Source organism: Pelodiscus sinensis, chromosome 19 (genome assembly GCF_049634645.1).
Source record: "Pelodiscus sinensis isolate JC-2024 chromosome 19, ASM4963464v1, whole genome shotgun sequence".
In the NCBI taxonomy this organism is placed as follows: domain Eukaryota; kingdom Metazoa; phylum Chordata; order Testudines; family Trionychidae; genus Pelodiscus; species Pelodiscus sinensis.
The window spans coordinates 11894027-11919125 of NC_134729.1; the positions used below are offsets into that span (position 1 = coordinate 11894027).

At 57.6% G+C, this 25099-nt stretch overlaps 2 protein-coding genes across 3 annotated transcripts in view; one reads left to right on the plus strand and one right to left on the minus strand.

Annotated features, from left to right (window-relative positions):
* The window catches only part of TRIP10 (thyroid hormone receptor interactor 10), a 58780-nt gene extending 34038 nt beyond the window's left edge, over positions 1-24742 (minus strand). Inside the window, exon 1 of one of the 2 annotated variants that reach the window (XM_075902287.1) lies at positions 24475-24742. In XM_075902287.1, the coding sequence (XP_075758402.1) occupies positions 24475-24582 (108 nt within the window). In that variant the 5' untranslated portion in view covers positions 24583-24742. The remainder of the gene's footprint in view (positions 1-24474) is intronic. The other variant, XM_075902288.1, reaches the window with a different exon arrangement.
* Positions 1-25099, plus strand: part of LOC102458375 (adhesion G protein-coupled receptor E1) — a 198344-nt gene that overhangs the window by 98353 nt on the left and 74892 nt on the right. The gene's annotated exons all lie outside the window — the stretch shown is intronic.

Here is a 25099-nt window from a genome sequence, read left to right on the forward strand (position 1 = left end):
AGAGAGCCGCATGTGCTCTAAGGAAAGGTGTGGGGGAGTCGGGGACAGGACAGTCCCATCTGTCACTTGAGTCCCCCGCCCCAGGCTCTCCACCCCCACCCCCTCCCGGCCGCCCTCCCCCTCACACCAGCAGCACGAACACGGGGAACACAGGCGGGAAGGCATCGGGAGGGGAAGGGGCGCGAGGGGGTAGCCACACAGCCAGTGGCCAGAGAGAAGCGCCGCTTTCCTGCTTCCAAGCGCCACTTTCCTCCAGCCGGCCGTGCGGCTGCCCCACGCTCCCCTGAAGCCGTCCCGCCCACGTTCGTGCTGCTCGCCACCCCCCATGGCTCTCCTGAGACTGCAGCCTGCAAGGGAGCCTCCCTGCTCTCGTGCCCCCCACCTCCCAGCCCTCTCCGCACTGCCCCGGATGTTTCACTGTAAATCCCCCTCGGTCGAGACCCCCATCCCGCTTCAGAGCCTTTGTGAGGGGCACTGCCCTGAAGAGTCGGGGAGCGAAACCGGGCAGAGCCGCGGGGCCAGGCGTTCGTTCTATCCGGAGTATCGGAAAGGACACAAAGCTCCTGCGTGGCGCCATCGCCGTTCGGGGCTGGCACGAGACCCTCACGGGAGCCTGGCCTGGGAGACCCATGGGTGTCAGCTAATGTTACGCTCCCCAGAGTCAGACAACCTCAGGCCCAGACGCAACGCTTCCGGGCTGACGGACGCAGACACAGAACAGGTGCGAGCCCACCACAGTCTGGGGCATGATTTTCAGGGACTGTTAGCGACCGAGGCTCCACCGTCACGCTGCGTGGGCTCAGGCGCTGCTCCCGAGCCCCATTATTTCCAACCACCCCTCTTTAAGGAGCTTCAACTCACGCACCCAAATGAGATGGGGCAGCTTGTCCAGCCCCTTGCAGCCTGTTAGCAAGAGAAAGTGGAGCTGGATTGAAAAGCTCCGTGCTAGCTCCGTGCTAGCTCAACCAGATACCGGCTGGAGGCAGGAGTCTCTAGGTTACCGAGGAAGTCAGGTTCTTCTCCTGCCTCTCAGCTCGGCAGCCCTTGATTCAATGGCAAACGTTTTCACAGCACAGATCACGGCCGGGTCCTTGGCATAAAACCAGCCCCCGAGGCACCGTCCAGACCACATTGGGCTTTTGAGCTGCCAACGCCACATCACGAGGCTGGGTGCCTCATCCCACAGAGAAGACCCTCCCCCCCCAGAAAAGAGCACAGGGCCCCCACACCCTGCCTGGGGAGCAGCATTCATGTCTTGCGGGGGGCTGCGACACCAGGGACTCTCCCCTCTGCTGCTGCCATTACACAAATACGGAGACTCAGGAACTCTTAGCTCAATCCCGGCTCCAGTCTCACACTCCATGTGGCCTCAAGAACCCCTCTGAATGGTTATTATTTGTATTACCACAGCGTCTTGGCGCGCCAGTCACAGACCTCGGCCCCTGCACAAACAGAATACAAAGACGGCCCCTGCCCCAGAGAGCTGACAGTCCAGGAGAAGTCCAACCCCCCCTTCTCCCCCCCCCCAAAAAAAACCAAACACAAACAAAGCCACACAGCTGAAGACTGACGGACGCACTTGTACATCCCTAGCACAAGGAAACAAGTTGGCCGGATCAGCCGTGGTAGGGCCACCTCGCTCTGCATCTTTGCACCAAGCGAACTGGGTGCTGCAATTCTAATATCACAGAGAGATTTGGTTCCAAGTCTCAGAGGTGAGATTGCAGGTGAAAACAAAGGCAGGAGAGAGAGATTTAAAACCTGGCCCAGACAACAGCTTTTGGAGCAGCCGGGATGGGGGGGACGGAAGGCGGAGGAGCAGGTAGAAAAAAAGAGTCATGACATTGACTAGAAATAAAGCAAAACAAACTCCTTCTAGGGCCGGATCTCCTTGGAGAACATTTTGCTCTGGTGCAATAAGATCAATAGGTGCTAAGGGTGCACGACTTGCACAGAGGTATTTCGAGAAAGAGCAGCGCCGCTTTTCAAAGCCACATCCTCCACTTTGCCGGAGTCGGCGGCCGACTAGCCTCCGACCCACCTTGCCTGAAGCAGGAAGGTCAATACAGGAGGGACTCTGGAAATACTTGGCAAGGCGCTTCGCGGAGCTCCTTCCCTCAAAGGCTCGCCGAGCCCCCTGGAAGCTTCGCAGCAAGCTGCCCGGCCATGGGCTGAGCAGGGGGAGAAGGAGGAAGTGAACGTGCCAAAGGGGAAGTTCCTGTTGGTTGCCAGCGATACAAGGGATCAGGCGATGATCACAGTCGCTCCTTTTGGCCTTGGGGTCTATGAAGCTGCAGTCAGCGGAGGCCCACGGGGCGGAAGTGGGAGAAAGAGCACCCAGGAGTCCTGCACTTTCACCCCAAAATCCTCCTCCCCCCCCCACCAATGAGGATGAGAGACAAGCTGAGATTTGGGACCATTCTCCCGAGCTCGGTCAGAGAACAGCTGGGCCAGGGCTGAGGGCAGCCGGCTACAGCAGGGGTGGGCAAATACTTCTCCCAGAGGGGCCACGTCAAGCATTTTGGGAGGTGGCCATGAGCCGGCTCTAGACACCCCCCCCCCAGCATGGGCGGGGCCTTGGGCAAAAAGGATGGTGCGTGTGCGTGTGCAGGGAAAGCTGCCCTGCTCTGTGCCTCCCTGCCCCTGGGCTGTGCAGAGACAGGCAGGGTGTGCGTAAAATCTTAGAAACAACACACTGCCTCGGAAGACAGGCACCCCTCTGTGTGACCCCCTCTTGCCCACCCCTACTCTGCAGAGATGGGGTACAGAGGCAGGGGCACCCTGACTTCAGTGCTACCCTCTCTCCGCCCCGTCTCCTCCCCCCTCCCCGGCACAGGTAGCAGGAGAATCCTAGTAGAGGGAGGCAGCCAAACACAGGCTGCCAGCTGTAAGTCTGCACACTCAGCTGGGAGGGCCGGAGAGAAATGCTTGGTGGGCCGGATCCGGTCCCTGGGCCTGATGTTTTCCACCCTGGTCTTGCTCTTTGGAGAGCCAAGTGGAAGATGCTGCTCTTCCCCGGGGAGACTCCCTTAGCTTCTCAGCATCACTTTTTAGGGTCCGGAGGCAACCGCCCCGCGAGGGCAGCGCCCCGGGCGGATAAATGGCCATTCTGAGGTGCCCAGCTCCCAGCGATGATGGGAGCTAAGAGACGTGCCATAAATAGCTCAGTCAGGACGCATTGGGACTACACAACAAGGTAGTGTCCGAACATGAGCTTGGAGTCACATTAAAGGAGCCCAAAGGTTAACTGCTCCTTTACAGAGTGGGTAGACGGGGCGGCCAGCTGGTCAGGAGGGAATAAGAGAGCTAACCCACCTTCCCACGTAGCTTTTCCATACACGTGCAGAATAATTGCATGCGCAGAAGCATGTGAAAAAGTGCACCACCCACTGAAACAAAACACCCAGCTGTGGGCACTCCGCAAGCGACACCGGAATCTCTCCTGAGCGGTTGTACCAATGCCCAGCTTACCGGGAATGCTGGAGCTAGCCCCATGCAGTTGGCGCAATGTTGAACCCGGCCTGTGCCCATCCATGCAGTAGCTAATGTGACTCTTCAAGGTGACGTTCTAACTCAGCCTGGGGAGCCAAGGAGGACACGTTGCCACTATCCAAAGCACAGGAAAACTCGGCTCTCGCTGTACAATAAAACGTAAGCCACCCATAAAAAGAAGATGACCGGTATCGAACCACCTCCAATGCCCCTCCCCCATGAATGCAACAGCGTGGGAAGGCAGGACTGCCGGGGGCAGGATGGGGTGTGGATTTAGGGGCCTCACCTCACACAGCTCGGAGCAGCTTGGGAGTCAGGGCTCAGTTGTGCAGAGAACGGACTCCCCGCCTCTAGGGCCGGTCAGCTGAGGAGCTTTGTGGAACATTCAGCAGCATGCCTGGGTGGCATTTTTAAAGGATCTTAGAAGTGGGGAAACTGAGGCATGGACGGGCCAGTCACGTGATTGTGCAGGGAGTTGCTAGCAGACACAAGAATAGAACCCAGAAGTCCTCAATTGTGTTAACTCCACCACATGCTCTAGCCACTACACTCCACTCCCCTCCCTGAGCTAGAATCCAGCCACCTGTGACCCTGTTCTAACCAATAAGCCAAATTCCATCCCACGTGAATGCTCAGACATCCCCACCTTGCCTGCTCTAACCCCTAGACCCCACTCCTCTCCCAGACGGGGAACTGGCTTCCAGCTTGTCCTGCATTAACCCTTGGATATGACTCTGTCTCTGGTGGCAACAGTTATGCAGCACCCGGAGAGGCATATTTTGCTACTGACAGCTAAAAGGAAGTGGTCGCAATCTGTGTTTGGGGGGGAAGTTGAGGTAGATTTACCCAAGACAAGTCATTACGTTAAGCTTCTTTTGAAGTGAGCTCTTGTTTTCTTTTTGGAACATTTGGTTCAGGATTATCAGAACCCAGGAGTCCTGACTCCCAGCCCTTCCTTTGCTCTAACCACTATACCACACTCCCCTGCCAGAGGCTGGTATAAAACCCAGGAGTCCTGGTGCCTACCCCTCCTTTGCTCTACCCACTAGACCCCACTCCCTGCCCAGAGCCAGGTATAGAACCCATCATCCCATCCCCACCCTCCCCGCAGGAGCAGACAGCCCGACACGTGGGCCTTCGAAAGTTCTCGGCACCGCTCACATGCTTCCCCAGCGTGACTCAACGGCTCCCTGCATTCCTGCCGTGCTCCACAGTGGATTGTAATTGGATGCCAAAGAGCTTCGTGCCAGGTTAGAGCTGCTGGGAGGGAGGGAGGGGGCGGGGGCACCAGGCTGCACAGGGAAAGGCTGCTCTGTGTCACCCACAGAGCCCTGGGTCTCAGTTACACTGACCTTCCCTGATCTCAGTGAAGGAGGCAAATCCTCCCATGCAAAAGGCATCTCTAGCATGGCAGAGCCAGCACCTGGGCATGTCAGTCAGCACCCCATGTCCTGGGCATGGGGCCTGGTCTCTGCTCCCACCCTGCCCGCACTCCCAGCCACAAGGGGGCGATCAGACGCCCCCACTCCACAGGGACAGTCCCAGTACTCTGGACACTTTCGTATACAGGTGCCAAGTAGGGATGTAAAATCCCGTTTCATTGGTTAACCTGCTAACTGGTTAAAGGGAGGGCGGGAGGGGCAGGCTGGGGTGGAGTGGACCCCTCACCGGCCATGGTCCCATCATAGAGCAGCCCCTAGTGCCGTGTTCCTTAAACTGGTCTGTGGGACACCCGTGTGCCGCGGAGAACAGAATTCAAAATGGCCACCCTTAAAGGAGCAGGCGACTCTTTTTTGGCTCAACTTTCTCCTGAAATTTTTTTTTTTTGGACGACTTGATCAATCAACCTACACCAAGCTCCCCAAACTCCTCGCTGAAAGCTGTCTTTGCTCACGCTCACAGCTCTTCTCGGAGCTCTCTCCAATTCCTCCACATCTTGCTTGAAGTGTGGGCCCCAGGCCTGGGCACGGGATTCCAGCGACAGTCGCACCAGGGCCAAGTTCAGCGGTGGTAGAACCTCTTCTCCTCCCCCCGATTCCCCTCTTTACACCTCATGAACACACGCGCCCTTCCAGCCCCAGCACGACCAGCAGGCCAAGCTCCGCTCATTTTGCATCAACCACCAAATCTTTTTCAGTCATTGCTGCTCAAGAGAGTCCCTACCCAATAACTACGGCTACATCCTTTATTCCTCTCCCATCAGGTTAGCCTGTCAGATCTATTTTCCACTAAGGCCAAGTCTTTCCTCCGCCAATGTTCGACCCTGCCATGATCAATCTTCTGGAGTTTGATTTAGCAAGTCTAGTAAAGACTCGCTAAATGGAACTCAGAGGGTACCTCCGCTGTTGTCTTGCCAGGAGGAAGGCAAGCCAGCTCGAACATTTGCTCCCATTGGCCTCCCGCTGTGGGGATGCTACCAAGCTATGGATTCTACATTGCTGGAGCCTCTTCTATAGTGCCTGCCAGCCATCACCTCAAAGCACTTTCCCTCCCACTTACCAGGTGGGGAAGCCCAGGGACTCAAGCCCAATGTGTCACTCAGAGCCAGGAACAGAGCCCAAGTGACCTGCCTCCCAGCCTGGTGCTGGATCTGAAGACCAGACCTAGAGATTTCACCCAGGTGCCATGTAACTCACAGCCTGATCCCAGCATGGCTGGGAGGGAGGGAGAAGAAAGTCAGTGTCAAGTGCCCCACCTCCACCCCCTCCAGTAATAGAGACTCAAGGCGGGTGAGGTCATAGAAGCCGGTCCAATAAAAGCGATGGGGGAAGAGACTAGCTCTCGAGTTAACCTGCTTTTCGGTGCCAGCTGACTCGGGGTGGAGGCTGTAGGACCCTGTGAGTAGGAAGGGTCCCGGAGTTCCAGCTTGAGCTCAAACATCTCCACCATGATTCAACCGCCTCATCACCGGAGCCCAAGTCAGGTGACACGAGCCGGCACGGGGCTTTTAACTGCAGCACATGTACCGTGAGGCCTGGCACGGATGCTGCAGCACAACCAACGTGCCCGACTCTGCTCGCATTTCGGCCGTCATACGCCGCGATTGCTGCCAAGAGTCGCCGCTCCGGATCTACGCTGTGCAGCAGAGATCAGGACGCAGCCTCCTTCCAGCACAGACCTCATGTGACCTTCAGCAGCCGTGCCAGATGCCTGGCCCTATGACGTGCCCCAAGCCCTAGGATCTAAGCTGCAAACTATTTAGCCTAGGCTCTCCTGTTCTAGCCAGCTCTGCCCCCACCAGGAAACACGGACCCTGGGAAGAGTTAACTCCTTGAGTGCCGGAGCTGTGGCCCCCATGACGGACTCTGGCATGCCAAGGGCGCTGATCCCTACATTCCTGGAGGCGGCTGCGACCGGTCCAGATTCCTACTCCCCTCCGTTATCGGAGGAGAACCAGGTGGCAGCAGATGGAGCAGGAGGAAGAGGGCTCCCACCGGCCCAGCTTTCAGGAAATCTGCCTTGGGGCATGCGCATCAGAACAGAGCAGCTGGGCGCGGAGGCGACGGACACCAAAAGGAGTCTTGTCGCGGCCCAAAACAGCCCGTCCATCCTGAAGTCTTTCAGTGGGTCCCTCTAAAATGCCTGAGACTGCAGGTCAGCTTGGGGGGGGGGGGGGTCTTTTCCCATTTACAGCCCGGCTTCCAAGCCTTTGCACCTTTTGAAGGTTTCCCCAGCAGGCCTGAGGGTTAGAAATTCAGCAGCAACGGCCACGCCCATGGGACTTGAGAAGCCTCAGGGTTTAAGGAAAAAAGTTGCCCTGAAGTCGTGAGAAAGGCGGGAACATGTGGCAAAAGAGGGCAGGCTCTCAATGTAGAACCCCCATCCAACTGACACCTATGTCCAGAAGACTAGCCTCCATCCCACGGTGGGGCGGGGGCAGAGTAAAGGACGTTCTCTGCGGCGTTTCCCAAGCCCAGTGACATCGATTTCCAGCAAGAGGCCAGGATCCAGTTGATCTCACGGTTCTCTTGCCCTTGGCACCCAGCCCAGATTCACTTCCAGGATGCACACTAAGGCCAGGCAGCTACCGATTGAGATCGGTTCCCCATCACGCTAGGTGCTGCACGGACAAGTGCTGAGAGGTGGAGGATTGGCCCCAGACGGCAGCGTGAGGTCTCCTATTCCTGGACCACCCTAAGCATCGTGGAAGGAAAATACCCCTCCCCACACAGACTCCTTTGAGCTAAAAGGAGAAACTCCATTAGCAGGCAGCAGCAGGCGGCTGTTCTCTGAGTAGGCTGCCACGAGCAGGTGTTTTAATACCCCTTCGCTCTTCTCTACAGCACTGTTCATCTGTAGATCTCAAAGCACTTGGGGCTAGTGTCATTATCCCCATGTTAGGATAGGGAAACTGAGGCACAACTTCAGGAATGACTTGCCCAAGGGCACCCAGCAGCAAGTGGCAGAACCGGGAGTAGAACCCCCCCCATCTCCTGAGCCCCAGCCTAGTGCCCTGGCCACTAGGACACACTGCCTCCAGATTCCAGCAGCCCACTGCTCCTTGCTTAGCCAGGCTGGTTAGGGCTTTTAACCTCCGATCCCCCGCTCCCAACAGGATGTCCCCTCCTGCCCCATAGCTGCGATGCTAGATCTGCGGCAGGGCAGTGCCACATGGCGGAGACACATCACAGCCCCTCTGGCGGAGGAGAGGAGCCAGGAGTGTGACTAAGGGCAGTGCAGAGTCAAGTCCCTGTAGGACAGGAGCGACGGGGCCTTTTCTCCTGGAAGCTCCTTCAATCAACCGCCCAGATGCCCTCCCAAAGGACGGAGCTAGGAGGAGCTCAGAGAGTCGCATCTCCGCCGCACTGCTAGCTACCAGCCTGTCCGCACCGGGCCAAGAGGCTTTTCCAAGCACCCACGGTCCCAGCCCGGTGTCAGGATCAGGTGGGGGACGTCCCACCCCAAACAGGAGCCACACACGTCCCAGAGACGCTCATCACTGCGGACGACAAAGAAACCCAGCGGATGCACCTTATGGGGCCCCCGGCGCCTATTCAGACCTGGCTTCTCGGCAGGAAACTTAACAGGTGAAGCCTCCTCATGCGGCTCCAATGAGCGCAGTAGTCAGATGCCCAAGCCGCGTGCTACAAACCCACCAGGCGATGCCGGTTTTGAAAGAGGCTCTAGAGGAGATAATGTCTCTGGGGACAGGTGTGACAGTGCATCGGGTTTTTCCCGTCTCCTGCACCCCCATAATGGCACGGACAGACTCCACCAGCCAGTAGAATAGAGGGAGTTTATTGCTTCTCCAGGATACAGCACAGCACAGATGAAATCTGGTTACAGGACAGGCCTAGCCCCCCTTGAGATGGGGGAGCCTGGGCCCCTAAATCCCAGCCTGTTGCCTAGGCTACTTCCTCCAGGATACCAGACAGAAACTAACTCACTCACTTCCAGCCTTGCACCCAGCCATGGCTCCACTCCCCTTCTTCCCATTGTTCCGATCCCTGGGAGATAACTCGTTAGACAGGTTTGGAGCCCCCTTGCATAATGACTCATCCCCTGCCCTGCTGGGCCGTGCTGCAGCCAGTGGAGGTCACTCACAACCCACTGCGCAGCATAGCAACCAGCAAGGTACCCACACGACAACAGGTAGGTGTAGTTCGGCTGTAGTAAACTGAGACACACCCTGCAGCCACACCTCCCAGACCATGGGCCCTCAGCGGCCATCAGGGGGGAATGCCGATCCGCTCCCCCCACCCCCGACTTCAGTGCCTTTCAGTGAGACAGGGCGAGGGCTGGGGAGGGTGATGTATCTCAGGGAAGCTTGTGGCAGAAGGAGCGTCCAGAGTGGAAAGGAAGAGGCCTGGAGCCAGAGGGAGCCGGTTGAGAGGGACGGAAGTAGACAAGGCCCCTTGCCTTGCAGCAGAAACACAGCAGCTCTCTGCTTGCTCTTTTGAGTTAGGACCCAGAGAACTCCTGGAGATCCGCTGATGGCTGGGACTCCCTGGGCTGAAGGGGCGCTATGGGGCAGGGGTCAGCAGGGGGTGCTCTCCCCTCCGTCAGTTCTGATCTCAGTGCAGCACTAGGGGGTGCTGTGTGGCAAGGATTAGTCTGGGGGAAGGGCTCGCTAGGGGAGTTCCCTCCTCACAATCCGTACTGACCCCAGGACTCAGCAGGGGGCGCTGTGCGGCAGGGTAGGGGCTCAGTAGGGGGCACTGTGGGGCAGGGGGCTCTCTCCCCTCCGTCAGTGCCGAGCCCAGCACCGTGCAGAAATTGGCTTGCACCTGGCTCCATTGTGGGTGCCGATCCATGGCAGCTTATACAGAGCAGGGGCTTTCGCCCCAAACATCCCAGGGCGGGCCGAGGGTCGTGGCCGCAGCTGGCTATTGAGCGCGAGATCTGGCTTGCCCTGCAGCTGTCCTCAGCCCCGGGAGGGGCAGCGCATCCCCAAGACTCCAGATCTGGACTCACCTGCAGCATCGCTGCTCCTCAAGTCCTGCGCTCAGATCTCATTCCTCCAGGCCAGTCGCCAGTTCCCGCCCCGAAGGGCACTGGGGTTAAACAGCGGCTGTGCCCCACTCCAGAGCCAGCTACGGCTCCGTGCCAGGTTGATCGTCCCTGCACAAATGGCTGCCATGCTCCACCCTGGAGGCAGCTGCATCCCAATGCAGGAAGCCAGGAGAAGATGGTCCTGTGGTTTGGCCCTTCATCCGCAACTCGGGGACCCTGCCACAGACTTCTTGTGCAACCTCGGGCACGTCCCTTATCTCCATTTCACGGCTAGGACATGGACAGCCCCGCCTCTCTCACAAGCTGCGTGTGAACGGCACGGCCTGGGAATAGCGCATTCGAAATTGCAAGGCACGCGGATGCCATGGTACAAGAACTGCCTCAAGCATGGAACAGCCCATGCGCCCCCTCAGACCTGGCTGCATCTGGGTGCCAGGCAGTGGGTCTGGGTACGCACAGTCCCATGCCCCACCCCAGAGGTGGCAGCATCTCCAGGGTGGTCTTAACTATCCCACAGGCAGAGCCGTCCCCCCAGACCCACACTTTGGGGGGGCCCTGCTGCAGCTGCCTCAACTGTCCTATGGACAGGTCCCAGGGGACTATCTGGGGGTCTGGTGTGGAGAGGAAGCCAGTGTCAGGCCCCTCCTGCCCCTCCGTGGCTGTGGGCTGGGAGAAGTGGCGCGCATTGGGCAGCAGGGTGGAGCAGAGCAGGCTGTAGGCTCATGTTGGCTTCCACCACCGTGGGGAGTGTGGAAGGGGGGCAATTCCTGCTGCCCCCCACACCAAGCCCCCGGCTTGCGTTCCTTGGGGGAGAGGGCTGCTCTGGGTTCCACACCCCCTCAGGCCTCCCTGCCAGTCACAGATTAGAAGGGGCTGTCTGGATTATCTAACCTGCCTTCCTGTCTCAAACCGGCCACAAAACTTCCCTGAAAAGATTCCAAGGGCAGATCTTTTAGATAAACAACCCATAAAAAATCACCAGCGCTGGAGAATCCCTCGACCCTGGTAAATTGTCCCAGTGGGTTACTTGCTCTCGTCATTCAAAACAGATGCCTCTTTTCCAGTCTGAATGTGTCTGGCTTCAGCTTCCAGCCATCGTACTGGGTCATGTCTCCCACAAACGTTTTGCCAAGCCTGCAGAGCCAGCGCAATGCCTACCCCATGATCAAATCCAACGCTACTGGTGCCAAGATGCAGCTGGCTCTGGGGAGCAGCACAGCTGCAGAGTTACACCACCACCCTGCCTGTAAGAGGCAGGGCCCCTAGAGGGGAGCTCCCCCCTTTGCCAACTGGGCTCCCCACACACCATTCACCAGCGGTTGGGGGAACAGGCAGAAGGGGGTATCACAACAGACTCCTGGGGATCTTCTGGCTCTCACCTTCCCACAACAGGGCGGTAGCGCGCCTCCTAACGACCATACCCAGGATCACGACTGCTGGCTCAGAGTTAATACCTCCCTAGCCCCCAGCTAGCGCTGTGGGAGTTTGTTCACTTCTGCCCCAAGCGATGGGGAGAGGAGAGGCAGCAAACAGGAGAACGTCTCCATGTAGGTTCTGCGGGGGACTCCCCTCCCCTCGCATCCTTGCGGCTCTGCACACTGGACCGCACTGCCCTCCCAGGGCCTGGAGGAGAAGCCGATCGCCGCACACCCTACTCCAGACCTCACTCCTGCCCCTCACTGGAAACAGAAGCCAAGGACGTCGTCTTGAGGTTACAACAGCGAAGTGGAGACTTGGGTCTTGTGGTGTCTAGTGGTCAGAGCAGGGGGCTGGGAGCCAGGACTCCTGGGTTTTACTCCCAGCTCCGGGAGGGGGCAGGCCGAGTGGGCAGCAGTGCTAGGATAAAGGACTCTTCGCTCTCTTCCCAGGCCTGGGAGAGGAGTGGAGTCTAGTGGTTAGAGCAGAAGCTACTTTGCCAGAACTCCTGGATTCTGTTCCTACTGACTCCCTGCCCCTGCAAAGTCCCCCCGCACTAAAGTGGGGGTAACCAGTGGTTCAGGAACTAGAGGTGCGCCAGCATGCTCCGGTTGGAGTAGCAACAATCAAAACCACGCTGCGTCCGCTTTAAGCACCCACGCTATACAAATTATTCCAGCCCTCCGGGGGACAACACCTACGCGGGGGGGGGGGGGGGGCGCGCAGGGTTAGCTAGCCAGTGTGCTTTGAGATCTTCCAAAGAGAGGCAGCTAAGCAGGCGAATGCAGCAGCAGAGAAACTCATTCGCCCGGCCCCATACACACACAATAACCCAAGCCCCAGCACAAGCTAGTCCTCCGGTAATTTGACTAGTCAAACACAGCAGCCCGATGGCCTAGCCGGGGCAGCCGCCACCACTCCTAGGTGCTGCCTTCGGTGGGAAGCGGGGCTCAGTGGGGGGAGCCAGCCCTGCGGGGCTGGGGTTCAGAAAGGAGCTGGAGAATGCGGTTAAAAGGGCAATGGTTGAGAGACGACAGAGAATGTTACAGGATGAACAGCTGCTCTTTTAAGGCCAAGGCCCGAGTCCTGCCCAAACACAATCCCTGTCTGAACTAGAGCCGAGCCTTCCCAATCAAGCCAGTCTTGATTTTCCAAGGGCCAGCGAAGATGCCCAGCGTAAGGGCTGTGAAAGAGCCAGGCCTCGGCTCCGTGGCCGAGCGGGTCTCGCTGCACCCGCCAGCCGCGGGACCTTTGGCCGTGTTGACCAGGCTCTCTGCAGCCAGTGGGTCTTAAAACGTTCCCCCTCGGCTCTGCTCTTCGCAAGCGGAACAAGACTCGAGTCCTCCGACCTGGCCCGGTTCCGGAGTCAGCTGCAGTCCTCCCCCAAAACGCACCCACACGTGCGCGCCCCGGCACGCTCCTAAGCCAGGTAAACAGACAAACAGCGTCTCCGCCATGCAGCTGGGACCCATCTGCCTGGGGCAACTGACCGCGATAGATCCCCATGTGCCCGCGCCTCCAGAGCGGGAACCCAGCCCTACTCCCCTCCCTAACTGAAGGGCTGACTCCTTGTCCACCCTGCTCTAGCTACTAGACGGCACTGCCATTCGGTCAAGGTGGGGTGCTACTGCAAGGGGGCTTTCCCCTCACAGCGGACAACTCCCCGGCCCCCTTGACCAGCTGTAATAGATGCAAGTTGTTACGATGCCAGCGGGTAGCATGGAAAGGAGGCCAGGAAGGGGCGTGGTGTCCCAGCCGGGGGTGGCAGGCAACAGCAGGAGCAGGGCAGAGAATGCAGGAAGTCTGCCAAGCGAGAACACCAGCGATCACGGCGCTAAAGAGGATCAGGCCGGGTCCCCGCGCCGATGGAGACCTGGAAGGATGCTCGTGGTGCCTGCTGACCCCAGTGGGATTTACACAGCCCCATTGGATGGATAATTCCGGCCACGTTCCATCTCCCCACATTCGGGACTGGCAGCCACAAAATCAGCTGGCGAGGGGTCTACAGAGCGCCGAGACGCTGCTGCAGTCAGCTCCACTCAAATCCAAGGAGGCAGGAACAGATGGCACAAGCCAGTTTTAAAAACCAAAAGCTTTTTCGCCATTGAGGACGACGAGCCACCAAACAGCCCGTTCCGGCCGGAGTCACTTCACCACAACAGCTCCTACAGAAATTACGGCCTTGATCCAGACATTACTAGGAGACGATCCCTGCCCAGTGCAGCTGCCAGGCCATAAGGGGCCCTGCTGGCTTTCACATACATCTCAGACATCAGCAATGCCTGGGCTTCACAGCCAAACCCCTTACACCCCGCAATCCAGAGTGGAGAAGTTTCTACATCAACTGACTGCAGGTTATTAGGTGCATTACGGTATCATCTAAGGCCATCTGCTGAGGTCTTGGGGGAGGAGAAAGATGCCCACATTTAATCAAATTAAGTTCTGAAGCTGATCTCCTTGGGCAGGTGTGAACTCCAGCGTGTGCGCTGCACTTTGGATTTACACAAGTAGATTTTGAACACAAAGTAGCTGGGAATAGGATGCAGCTAAGCCGATGTAAGAGCATCCAACGTGGGAATTTGCCCCAGTTTTAACTAAACCGGTTTAGAGCCTCCCTTTCCTTAAACAGGAGCCACTCTCTCATGTAGACAAACCCTGACATGTGGGTCCAGCCCCCTGAGATGTTCCACTGCCCCCAATCACCAGTGAACCCAACTGCAAACCCAGCACCCCCATCACACCGGATGCCAGGTGGACCCACCGGGCAAGGCAGCCCCGGTCCAAAGAGCGGACCATCTGCCTGGACAAGGACAGGGAAGGTCTGTTATCCCCATATTAGCGTCAGGAACTGCACTAGGACCCCCCAAACCCCAGGGATTAACTGCCAGGCAACCCCCACTCTGAGGAGGTTCCACAAGGAGCTCTACAAAAAAGTGGCTGGAGTCCAGAAGTTATTTTCATGGGGCTTTGATCTGCTTTAGGTAGAAGGGGCCCTGGACTCGCTTCCAGTTGATTTACTGCCGGCCTCTCGGACCTGGAGTCGGCCTGGTAATAGATCAGGTCGGCCCCTCCCCTCCGCCCACCGGTGAGTCTGCCCTGGGGGAGGGGGCCGGGGAATTTTATCTCCCAGGATCATTCTGGGCTTGTTGGGATCTGCTGGGGGCACCCTACAGGCGGGATGAGCTGGAGCGAGGAAGAAGAGCGAGCGGTCTGCGTGACTCACGCCTGACCCCCCGCCCCCCCCCCCAACCAAACAGCCTCCCTATAAATCGCAGCCAGGTCCCCAGGACCAGCCCAGTCCCGTCTCCAGTTCCCAAACCAGCCAGCCAGCCCCCCCGCCACTCCCAGGGTTTATGCAACGCGGGCCGTGGCAGCCAGCTCTGGGATGGGCCACGGAGCGGCTGCTTCCCAGCAGAAATCGATAGCCAGCCCCAGGGCCCGGTGCCAGGGAGGGGCGTGTGCCCGCACCTTAAAAGTGCACCTGCAGGACAGCCTCGCGGGGGAGGGGGGTCAGCAAGAGGAGAGCCTGGAGGGGGGGGGGGGGGCGCGGCTCCAGTCTGGATAAACAGAGCTGGAATTGTAAAGAGGCCACAAGGACTGAGTCACCCCGGTTCAGAGCCAGGGAGCCGCATTGTCTGAGCTAATCAGCTCTGCAGCCCCTGGCTGGTTTCTGGCCTGTCTGCCCCAGGGCAGGGCGGGGGGAGAGCCCGCAGCCAGCCGGGAACACGGGGGGGGGGGGGGGGGGGGGGGGGGGAGGGGGGGGGGGTCTCAGCCCAGCAGAGCAGATGCTGCCGGGCCCCCTCGCGCTCTCAGCCAGGTCTCCTGGCTCCCTTCCATTCCCAGCTCCGGGGGCTGGGACTCGGCCCGGCCGGGTTCGGCTCCCAGCCCCAGGAGGCCGGGGGGGGGGGGGGGGGGGGTCAGCGAGCCGGAAGCCCTAAAGCCAGGCCTCACTCCGAGCCAGCGGTTCCGGCTCCTCGGATGCAACAGGGCTCAGGGTGCGTCCACTGGGGGTGTTTATTATCAGTGAATTGATTCGCCCATTAACCCCATGAATTCGTATCGGTTACTCGACTGGTCTATAGTCCCCGGGGGCGGGGCCGGCAGCCAGTGCGCTCGGGCCCCGCTCCCGAGGAGCCCCCACCACCCCGCGCTGCTGCCTCTGTAGCGGAGGCAGCAGCACGGGCGGCCAGGCAGAAACTATTCCACAAGGGGATCCGGTTTAAAATCCAGCTCCCCTCGCGGACCAGCTGCCTGTCACCCCGCACTGCTGCCTCTGATACCGAGGCAGCAGCTCAGGGTGGCAGCAGGCCCTGCCGGGGGAGGAGAGGGGAGGGGTGCTCCTGGACCCAGCGCGAGTCAGGCTACCTGCCTGCCCAGCTCCTAACACACTTGAAATGCAGAGCCGCAGCGGGGTGGGTTCCGGGTCTGGCGCAAGCCGGGACTAGACCAGGCTGCAGGCCAGCCTGCTAAAAAATGTATGGGGGGGGGGGAGGGGAAGAGAAGAGAAGAGAAATGCTGTCGTCTATAGCATTAACCAAAACGCTTCTGCTCATCGGTTAATCAACTATACTACTACATCCCTAACGCCTACCTTCGGCAGCTTTTAGCCTCGAGGCAGGGGCTGCACAGCCCTGTTGGTAGGCAGCTGCCTGAACACTGTTCGGCCTGCACTTTTGGGGACAAAATACTCCCCCCCCCGCCCCATCCTCATCCCCAGGAGGGGGGTTTGCTTGTCAGCAGTAGAGCGCTCCTGCGCACAGCGCAGCCTTCACGCTTCCCCGAGGGGGCGAAGCCCCGTGAACGACAAAAGTTGCCCATCAAGTGTAGACGCAGCCTAAGTCTAAGAACCCACGATTTGTGCACGGCCCTGTAGATCACCAGGGTGCGCACCAATGCGCCTGCTATTTTTTTTCCATCCGTGTCCAGAATAAGTTTTGTTCTGTGCACGGAGACGTGCGTGGATGTGCACCACCAGTAGAAACACCTGCTGCCGGCTGTGGGCACTCTGCCCATCAGCTGGGCGGCACCGGACTCTCTCCTGGGGGGCCGCACAAGCGCTCAGCTGACAGGGAACGCTGGTCAGCGCCCGCCCCCCCAGGACGCAGCGTACCGGTGTAAACACGTTCAAAGCTGGGAGCCAGGGACACCAGAACCGGAGGACACGGAAGAGAAGCAACTTGTGTCAGGTCACACAGCAGCCACGAATAGAACCCAGGAGTCCTGGCTCCCAGCCCCCTCCCCTGCCACAGTCTTCCACTAGCCCAGTGGTTTGCAAATTATGGGAGCGGGAATCGCCCAAGGGACCCCCCTCCTGCCCCAGCCCTGAACCCAGACCCCCCCTCCTGCATCCCAAAGCTCCATCCTCAGCCCTTCTCCAGAGCCCGGACTCCAGTCACGTTATGTTGTGTCATTGCCTTCCCAGACTCAGGGGCAGGATCCAGGCACCCCGACACCTAGTACCCCACCTAGGGGGTGAACGACCGGTCGACAAACGTTTGCTTATCGGATAATCGGAGAGTCAACTAGTCGCTTTCCCCCCTCCCCCTTGCTGCCTCTATCAGAAAAAGCCGGACTCCCCCGCTGACCCCGGGCTCCGTGCGGCGCTGCCGCTTCGAAACGCCTCGTGGAGCCGGACACTGGGAGCGGATGTCGGGCTCCCTGCGGCGTTTCAAAGTGGGCGGGGTCAGCGAGGGAGTCCCCAGCTGATCCCGGGCTCCCCGTGGCGCTTTCGCCTTTGAAGTGTCGGAACAGCCTTAGGCGCCCAATCAACTAATCGAAGAGTCGCTGCAAAATGCATCGACTGTTCCATTAGTCAGTTACTCGAAATTTAACATCCCGACCCCCACCCCACCCCACCCACTAGACCCCACTTCCCTCCCAGGGGTGGGGGCAGAACGCAGGCAGCCCGGTTCACAAGTCCAAGTTCCATGCCAGGCGCTGGGCTTGGTTGAAAAGGACCCCCCCACCTTCCGACAGGGCGGGGGGCGGCTGGTCTCAACTTCCCACTGTCTCGCTTCCCCGGCAGAACAGGAATCAACAGAGGCAGGAAGTGGAAAGAGTCCAGCTGTGGGCCCCCCAGAAATGCCTGCAGCTTCCCAGTGCTTTTCTCCCCCCTTCCCCCGACCCCACCCCTCCTGGGCGGGGCTCGAAGAGCTCAGAGGCGGGCAGGGGTTGGGGAGAGCACCCCAGCAGCAGGGGGGGGGGGAGGTCGAGAGATGCAGCATTGGCCGCCTCCAGCCCCCTCCTCAAGGATACTTGGAGAGGAAATTTGGCTCCCAGGCCCCACTGCTTAGGAGCAGGATTTATAAGCTTGTGGGAACGGACGGACAAGGGGAGAGTGAGGGGAGACAGCTGGCACTAAAGGCAGGCTCCGGCCGCAGATCCAGGCCGGCTCAGAGAAGCGACCAGGCCAGGCCCTTGTGGCTAAAACAGGAGGGAAACTGGGGGGGCACCAAGTCTTGCATGCCTCAGTCCACCAGGCTTTCTGCAAGTCCTGTCCCAGCTCCGTGCCTCAGTTTCCCACCCCTTCCCCATCCATAGGAGGCGAGGAAGATCTTCCTGTCTAGAGAGTTCATGGCGCTTTCTCGTCAGTGTGTGTCTGTGGAAGCGCTGGTCTGAAGGGGATGGGCGCACACGCTGAGTCAGTCAACGGTCTCGCCCTGAGCAAAAGGCAGCAGGCTGGGTCTCTGGGGATCCGCATTCAGTTCTTGGCTCTGAGCCCATCACTGTCTCCATCCGTGCCTCAGTTTCCCCCCTGCACAAGGGAGGGGATCCTTCCAGCACTCTGGGGTAGGGGTGGTCTCTGGCTCAATATATGTACAGCACCCAGCACACTGGAGTGAAATGATCTAGGTTTGATGATCTGCATGGTTGCGGACAGTCACAAAACACTATTAGCCTCAGCTGGAGGTCTCCAGTGCTGCGAGTAAGACACCAGGCTGGGCCCTGGGAGATGTAGGTGGGGCCTCAGGCACACCACTCACTCTCTGCCTCAGTTTCCCCATCAGCAACTATCAACACCCTCCCTTTCCCGACTGGAGAGAGATGTAACAGCAAGGGGGAGGGGCATATTGGGATCTAGTCAGAGGCCCTGAACAGTGTTTCCTTCCCCTACAACCCTGCACTTACAGCAATAGCGCCTCTTTGCAAACCCTGCCCGGATTCCTGCCCAATTCCTCTCACCGCCCAACCCGTTCGGGTCCTAAAAATCACCCATGATGGAGGCGGCGTTTCCCGGGCTCCGCAGAGCAACTAACGTCCTTCGTCTACTCCTAACCACCAGGCCCTTGCTCGGCACAGCTGGGTGGCAGAGGGTGGAAGGAGGCGGCCAGAAAATGCTCCAATCGCTCTTCCAAGGAGGGAAATCCACCCCCCGGCTCTCTCAAGGAAGTGCCTGTCGTGGTCCCATCCCGCCGGTTTCTTAGCATCTTCTCCCACCTGACATGATTGGGAGCCAGGACCCCGGGTACAGACGGACTCACTAGCAGAAGCGCAGCTGTATCAAGAGAATTGATTCCCACGGTCGGGGCTCCGCTCCGCCCGCCCCGGCCTCCGTGCGCTGCAGAGATCAGACATCCTGGGAGTTCGTAAGGACAGCTTTGTGGTTTGGGCTTGGGCCCAGGAGGCAGGACGCCTGGTCTCGCTTCCCGGGTTTTGGGGGCAGGGGAAGCGCACGGGGAGTCTAGTGGGTTAGATCACGTGTGCATGGGGAAGAGTCAGACAGAACGCCTCAGTTCTATTCCTGGTTCTGGGGGGGAGCAGGGTCTAGTGGTCAGAGCAAAGGGCCAGGACTCCTGGATTCTCTTCGCAAGTCTGGGAAGGGAGTGGCTCCTGGCAAGGAGGTAAGTCAATTGCACCACAACGATGGGACTAGAAACTAGCAGTCCGGACTCCCAGCCCTGCTGGCTCTAACCACTAGGCATGGTTCCATATTACACAGGTCAGTCTGCTGAGCTGGAAACGTTAGACAAACCACCTCCCTTGTTTTGTGCCTCAGTTTCTCCAATTGAGGCCTCCACACAACACATATAATCTCCTCCTGCCCCCCCCCCAGCTCTAGTGTGCGGCTCACTCACGACCAACCGGGGATCCCATCAGGCCGAATAAGTGACTGCTTACACGCCTTGACACCCCCACCCCTGCTCTGCATCCCCAGAAGCTGTCTCAAACAGAGCACCAGCGGTTTCTACACCGTGCGGCCCACAGACTTTTACAAGCATTTTGACCTTTCCAGACACAGCCTGTTCCAGCAACGATGGGTCAATTCGGGCCACAGTGCCGGGATCTGGTTACCAACAAGCAACACGATGACTGGCCAGATGACGTGGAAACCCAGCGCTTAACAGAGCACGGACAGGGCTGGGACTTTAGCGGCTTGCGCCAGTGCAAAAACCCCTTAGCACCGAGGGGACCCGAAGGGGAGCTCGGAGCCGCCCGAAAACGTCTCACCTTCAGAAGATGGTCCAAGAAGAAACATCACCTCCCCGCCTGATCTCCAGTGCTGGGACAGACATGGCAACAGCCGCCAGGGACCACGGGGAATGCTCTGCCCTGGCCACCTTTACATCAAGGCTGGAGTTTTGGGGTTCCAGCATTAAGAGAGATGCCCGAGGTCAAACGAACCATCGTGTGGACATTCATGGTGGGATAGTGGCAGTGGGAGGGGAAGTGCCAGCACAGGCTCCTCAATGTTGGGGGGAACCCTGAGCCTCGGGGGCCAGATCCATGCAAGCTGAGGGCCGCGGGTTCCCCATGCCTGACCTAGAGCGTCCCTGACAGGTGTCTGTCCAACCAGCTCTTACATATCTCCAGTGACGGAGATTCCACAACGCCCCCTAAGCAATTTAGTCCAGTGCTTAACCACCCTGACAGGTAGGAAGTTTTTCCTAATGTCCAACCTAAACCTCCCTTGCTGTAATTTAAGCCCATTGCTTCTTATCCCGCGCTCAGGGGTTAAGGAGAACAATTCTCTTCCTTGTAACAATTTAGTTTAGAGAGACAGCTAAGGCTACACCGACTTACATGTGGGGCAAATATTTACTAAGGGGCTCTCCAGTCCGGCAGAGAAAGATCTAACGAGATCCAACAGCTGCACACGAAAGCTAGCGCCATTCTGACGGGAACGAAGGTGGCCACTGGAACAACATAGCCAGGGCCTTGGAGTCACCGCCAATATGGAGTTCAGGTTGGATGTGTTTCCTAACAGATCCGCTCTAGGGAAGATTCTGGTGAAGCTACCTAGCCTGCGTTTTCCAGGTGGTCCGACTAGATAATTTAAGGGCCGTTACAACCTACGAATTGACGATCCACAGTCCATTTTGCAGTTAGGACAAGCCACAGCATCGTGTATTTTAGACGCAAAAATGTGCATTGGGGTAAAATGCGTCTATACTCAGGGGCGGCAGAAGTCCCCACATAAGCAAGGCCTGCCATGAGATCTGGTCTGTTCTGAAGGAAAGGGGGGCAAAAAGGGGCCCTGTGGTTAGGGGCACAGCCTGGCACTTGGGATGCTCAGGTTCAGTCCTGCTCCATAGTGGACTTGCCGTGACACTTTGGCCAGGACACGTGACCTGGGGCTGGCCCGGCCGACGTGTTTCGACTGCAGTCCAAGGTGCACGTGCAACATCACCGACAGGTTGGCCACATGACCGGGCCAGAGATAGTTGGTCAATTATTTTAGCGCACGGATGCATTAGAAGAGGAATGAAAAGAGTCAGATGCTCCAGTTGCTTCCAACGGAGCCTTATTCCCAATGACCCGTTATTTAAGTCACAGACAAATCCTTTAAAAAACCCGTATGCTTCCCCATCGCGCAGGCATTCTTGCAGCAATACCGGCCATTGGCAAATCATCGGCAGCCGAGCATCTGGCTTGCCAGGCCTCCTGAGCTCGCCTTCAAGGTGGGATCCCCACCCCCTAGGGCCATAATTGGGATGGTCAATAGTGGTTAGCACACTCATCGAGTTGGAAATCCGTGGGATCACGTGACATGGTCATCTCATCTCAAGAAAGGTGTCTTGGCATTGGAAAAGGTTCAGAAAAGGGCAACAAAGATTAGGAGAATGGAACAACTTCCATCTCAGAAGAGATTAAAAAGATGGGAACTTTTCAACTTAGAAAAGAGCTGACCAAGGAGGGATAGGCTAGAGGTCTATAAAATCATAGCTGGTGTGGAAAAAGTGAATAAGGAAAAGTTATTTACTTATTCCCACAATATAAGAACTTGGGGTCACCAAATGACATTAATAGGCAGCAGGTTTAAAACAAACAAAAGGAAGCTTTTCTTCACTCAGCGCAGAGTCAACCTGTGGAACTCCTCGCCAGAGGATGTTGTGAAGACTAGGACTTTAACAGGGTTCAAAAAAAGAGCTAGATAGATTCATGGATCATCTATTAGCCAGGATGGGTAGGGATGGTGTCCCTAACCTTTGTTTCTCTGGAAATGAGTGACAGGGGAGGGATCACGTGAGGATTACCAGTTGTGTTCCCTCTCTGGGGTACCTGGCATTGGCCACTGTTGGCACACAGGATATTGGGCTAGATGGACCTTTGGTTTTACCCAGTCTGGCCATTCTTATATCCTTATGTAGTCGATAAGGGGGTTCGCTGTGGCTCTGCTTTTTAAATATGGTAAGAGCCGCCTGGCTCATGCCATTTCCCCCATTCTAAGCCTGCTCCTCCCCCCCTTGCTGCCTCTGATACCGAGGCAGCAAGGGGGGAGCGACTAGTTGAGTAATGACTCGACTACCCAATAAGCCTAGGTTATCAGACAGCCAACTAGTCACTTACATCCCTGGTCTATACAGAGGTTCCCTGAGAAGTTTGCACTGAAGCAGCTGAGCACGTGCAGTCACAGCTGCACCATACATCGTACCCCCGCTGGATTAAAACTCGCTCCAGCTAGACACCCTGCAACCAGACCTGACAGAAGCACAGCCTTACCCCTGAGCGAGGGGACAACTCGCCCCCATGGAAAGCTTGCACCTAAACCCAACAGTTATCTCCAGAACAAGCTTTCTAAAACTCTCCTCTCCTATGCATCTGGCTTCTGTGAAAGCTTGTGGCCATGAGTTCCACAGGCTACTTGAGTGGGAAAGAGAGTTGGTTCCTTTCCTGGGAAAATAAGGGACCACTTGGAACCCTGGGAGCCTAGGGAACTCTGGAGTGGAGAAAGAGACAAGACAAAGTGGGGGGTTTCTATATAAACGTTAGCACCCCTCTGACTGTGACAAGCTGGATCATGTAAAGAAGTTAAGTGGCTTGCGAGATGCTAATTTTAGTGTTGATTTTACAACTGCTGGGGGGGGGGGGAAGAAGAGGAATTATGACTTGTGTCCCCACACAAAGCATCATCAGATTGACACCCCTCACTGCAGTGGATTTTGGGGCTACGGCTCTGTGTGTCAATGTCAGGGGGCCGCTACCTCCCCCAATCCCGCTAACACAGTCTCCCAGGGAAGCGCTAACCAGGGGTGAGCAGCCAAAAGCCGTCCTGCAGGGGATTTTAAAACAAGCAGGGAAATCCCCCAGCTCATCTGCAGAGAAAGGAACAAGGAGTCAGGGTTTAAATCATCCAGAGGTGGGATTTTGGCTGGGGATTTTCATGACCGTTTTCTCTCCCCCGTGCAGCCAAGAACAGTGTCAGAGGGGAGGGGGCGTCATTTGAGAATGATGCAGCACTGCTAAGCCTGGTGCTATTTTTAATGCTGCTTCAGACAGGACACCCCATCTCTCCTCCTCCCATCCCAAAGCCCTTTTAATGGCTGTTACCCAGGGGCGGGAGGCCATGCAGCACCTTAAGGCTGCCACTTAAAAAATCAGCACACCAAGGTTAAACAACAGTTAAAGCCCAATAATGAGATTAGGGGCGCTGAACACACATCCTATTACTGCACCAGGAGGGCTCTTTAAAGGGACCTGGCTGCCACATTTTTTCTGCAGCTCCAAGCCGGGCGATTACATGGGCAGCCTCGTTTTTACTGTCTCCCCGGAAGCAGCAGGTGCTGAAGCTTTGAGGAGTTCCCGCCCCAAAAGCCCTTTTCCGCCTAGGGAGACCGACATGCACGTGGCATCTGCGCACACAGGCAAAGCAGATTTTTGACCGAAGTGAAGTGCTGCAAAGCTCAGTTTAGGACAGCTTACGTGGTCTACCAGCAGTGGGGCCTAGTGGTTATGGCACTGGATTAGGAGTCAGGAGACAGATTCTGTTCTCAACTCGACTACTGACATGCTGCTTGCCAATTCACTTCCCTTCTTGGTGCCTCAGTTTCCTCTCCTGCCCTCTGTCCGATTGTGAGCTCCTAGGTGACTGTTTCTGCAGCATCAAATATGAAAGGACCCTGAATTTGATTGGGGGCGGGGGGGCTCATCATATTTCTTACAATAGTGTCTAAGGAACAACAGAGGCCAGGGCCCCATTGTGTCTGTGCAGCGCCCGGCACAGCGAGAGACAGACCCTGCCCCAAAGCACTGAGAATCCGGATACCAACCCCTTGCTTGGTGCAGCTTTACGAGGGCCTGGACACCAAGGGCCGTAGAAGTGGGGCAAATCCCCACTGCCGACAAGGCCTCCACGGCTCTGCTCCAAGACGGGGAAGTTTCCCCCAGGTGGGAACGGCCCTTACAAGGAGGGGACTGGTTCATTAGAGCAGAAGCCACTGAGGGGTTCCCCAAGACGCCCCATTCATCTGGCTGGAGGGCAGCTCAGGTCTGGAAAGCCACCGCTCCTTCGGGTCCTTATAGATCAGCTCCCCGCCGTGCCAGAGTTTTGGCGGCTCACGCTGGGGACAATTCGCTTCCCGCTGTTGCGTTACAGCCATTGACACCGCTCTATGGAGCCACAAACCTCTGCCTCTGCCTAGCACCGGGTGGCCAAGGAGCGCAGGCCTTGGGGCACCATGGCAGGGTGGAGGGGAGGATGGAGAAACGTCCCACGCTTGGAGGGTGTGCACCTTGGACTGGAGGGGGAGAGGGTCCGTCTGCCCTTGGGGAAGGACAGATGGAGCTGGGAAGAGAGGTTTAGTTCCAAGGCAACATGGGTCAGGTAGATAAGATGAGAGAGTCAGGACTCCTGGGTTCTATTCCCAGGAAGGATGTGGAAAGGGGGAGGCTTACCTGTTCCAGTAACCAGTGGGGTCTGGAGCAGCCTCCAGCTTGCTGCGGACAGGGGCCGGGAGCCGGCAGCAAGCCCCAGCACAGGCGCTGGGGGTAGGAGCCCCACATGCTGGGTGCAGTCCCCTGCCCGGATCTTGCTTAGTCAGTGAACCAGTTAAACCTTAGGTTTACTGATTGACCAGGATTTTACATTCCTAATACCCAGGCTTGCCTCTGACCTTGGCATCTTCTGACCAGGCCTCAGTCTCCCTTCCCTTTTGACTTAGCATGGAAGCTGTTTGGAGCTCTCTTAGGCAGTAGCTACACTAGGAAATTGGCACGCCTCACAAGCAGAGCCCTGCTCCTGTGGATGCAGCAATATCAGCCTTGGATCCACCCCGCGTGAAACAAGCTGTGCCAGTTTTCCCAAAATAGCTGCACCCACACTTGGGGCTTCTGCCAGCCTAGCTGTTGGCCACGGATCACAGCCTGGGCGGACACAGCTCTGCCGGCAGAAGCCTGCTAGGGGTTCTCATCTCCAAATGCTACTATGATACAAATCAATGAGGAAAAAAAAGACCAGGCTCTCGGGTATATGCAATAAACCCGGTGGCCTGTTTTCAGCTCGACTCTGGTTAGTTTCACC